This window comes from Bison bison, unplaced genomic scaffold (assembly GCF_000754665.1).
Source record: "Bison bison bison isolate TAMUID 2011002044 unplaced genomic scaffold, Bison_UMD1.0 scf7180017864183, whole genome shotgun sequence".
In the NCBI taxonomy this organism is placed as follows: Eukaryota; Metazoa; Chordata; class Mammalia; order Artiodactyla; family Bovidae; genus Bison; species Bison bison.
In genome coordinates, this window is record NW_011494755.1 from 5,869,148 (window position 1) to 5,871,504 (window position 2,357).

The following is a 2,357-nucleotide window of genomic DNA, read 5'->3' on the forward strand; positions in this document are numbered from 1 at the left end:
GGTTTACAGGAATATGGAGATGGAGAGAGAGGAAGGCATTAGGACAGGCCCCAGACTGAGCTCCCCTTCCGCTTAGTTCTGTCCAGAGCAGGCGCGGGCCTGTATGATGCTATAACCACATGCGTTACCTACACAGTTCTTATGTACACGATACCTTTTTTTTTTAATAGAAATTTAAAGTGCCTGGGTCAAATGTGCTCACTCCTTTCCCACAGCCTACTGGTTCCTCTTGCCGCTTCCAGAGAGAAGGAGGATGCCCCGGGGAAAGAGGAATGAACGTCTTCACAGCAGTCTTAACTGGGATCCAGCATCTGGACTAAGCCTTCTTCATAAACGCGAAGGATCGCTTCACACACGAACTTGTACTGGCTCTGGGGAGGACATGAAAGCCCGTCAAGCCAGCAGCTCCACAAACACAGCCTCTCACCCCAGACACAGTTATTCTTTCACCTCATTTATAAACACCCTGAGCTCCAGCTCAAGTTGGGCCCGGCCCTGGGTTATATCCAGGGGCACAGAGTGGACTGGACACACCTGTGAGTTCACTGTTCTGTGTGACAAGGGCTGGGGTAGCTCCCAGGGAGGGTTGGGCAACTCAGCGGAGGGGGACCAGCAGTCTGGGGAAGTCCAGAAGGGACAAAGGTCGCTGCAGGGTGGCCCTTCCAGCAGATGCACCAGCGTGCCACTCTGACAAAGATGCTCGCTCAGAGGAGCAGGGTCAGGGATCATGGTCCCGGCCTGGAACACTTGGGTGTGGGGGCACTGGAGGGAGGCTGCACAGGTGGGCTGGGACCTCACTGTGGGGGACCCCCGCACTGGGGTCAGGGGTCTGGACTTTGTCTCTTTGAAAGGACAGCCACTGGAAGTCGCTCTGCAGGATACGGTTCTTTTCATTAACAAACCCCTGAGACTTATTTGAGGGATGTGTTCAGGGTGAAGGAAAGCCTCAGACTGAGCTGCCCCAGCTAGGAAAGTGTGTCCAGAAGATACACTTGAAACACTTTTTTTTTAAACTAACAATGAGGTCCTCCATACCACAAAACCGGGCAGAGAATAGTCTTAACAACTTTTTTCTTTTCTTAACCAGATTTCTTGGGTGCGTGCACACTAAGTCGCTTCAGTCGTATCCGACTCCTTGCAACCCCATGGACTGTAGCCCGAAAGGCTTCTCATAGAAGGGATTCTCCAGGCGAGAATACTGGAGTGGGTTGCCATGCCCTTCTCCAGGGGATCTTCCCGACCCAGGGACTGAACCTGCGTCTCTTCCATCTCCTGCATTGGCAGGTGGGTTCTTTACCACTAGGGCCACCCAGGAGTGCACGTGAATTTAAAACAAGAGCTCCTGTGATGACCTAGTGGGGTTGGGATGGATGGGTAAGTGGGAGGGAGGGGATATCTGTCTACTTATAGCCGATTCACGTTACTGTACAGCAGAAACTCACACAACACTGTAAAGAAATGTAAAAAAAAATAAAAATAAAAAAAAATAAAAACAAGAGCTCATAATCATTAGAGAAATCTTACGAACGTAGGCCATGAGCCTGTGAGGACACAGAGCTGTGTGCAAGCCCCGCTCTCTTCTCTGCTAACTCCTCCTCATCCATCAGGGGTGGGGTGGGTAGGTGTGGGGGTGTGTGGGGTGTTCTGGAGGCCTTTCCTCTAGAAAGCCCTGCCTTTCCAAGTCAGCTTCAGAAACTCCTCCTGAATTCTCAGGCTCCTCTTGGACTTCTCCCACTGCTGCTGAGATTCACAGTCAACTGAGCCAGTCCTGCTGGATAAAAGCTCAGGCCTCTCCTGTTGGTGCACTATCTGTTGAAGGGATGAATGAATGAATAGGGGGTGGTCTTTATTTTGCAGATGGGGACACTGAGGCTTAGAGAGGTTAAGGGACTATTCAAAGGTGGCCCTGTACATGGGGAAGAGTGAATCGTGCACTTCCCCAGAGCCCCCTGCCCCTCTTGTAGATCTAGGGGAAACCAGAATATTTCCTCTTTTTTTGGCCTGCACCATGAGGCACCTAGGTCTTAATTTCCTAGCCAGGGATTGAACTCACATCTACTGGAAGGTAGAATCGTAACCACTGATCACCAAAGAAGTCCCCAGATTATTTCCTCTTGAGGACACCGGCAGCTCTGGGTACCAAGGGGAAGACAGCCCAGAGTGGGAGAGAGTGGGGCCCTGTGAAACGTCTAGGTGGGTGGGGTGAAACCCTCAGGTGACCCCTGCTTACTTCTGACAGAAAGGTGATGATCGGTCAGTGGTTTGACAGTGCAGAGTGCAGTCAGGGCTACTCCCTGGTCGGCAGGGAGCAAGCGGCTGCCAGGAAACAAACTGTGGCAGGGGGAGGGGGGGGGTTT

General features: G+C 52.0%; 1 protein-coding gene across 4 annotated transcripts in view; it reads right to left on the minus strand.

Annotated features, from left to right (window-relative positions):
* Positions 1-6: 6 nt before the first annotated feature.
* The window catches only part of PTPN3 (protein tyrosine phosphatase, non-receptor type 3), a 110,356-nt gene continuing 108,005 nt past the window's right edge, over positions 7-2,357 (minus strand). For all 4 annotated transcript variants that reach the window (XM_010843547.1, XM_010843546.1, XM_010843545.1 and 1 more), the window contains one exon: positions 7-371. In XM_010843547.1, coding sequence (XP_010841849.1) covers positions 294-371 — 78 coding nt within the window. In that variant the 3' untranslated portion in view covers positions 7-293. The remainder of the gene's footprint in view (positions 372-2,357) is intronic.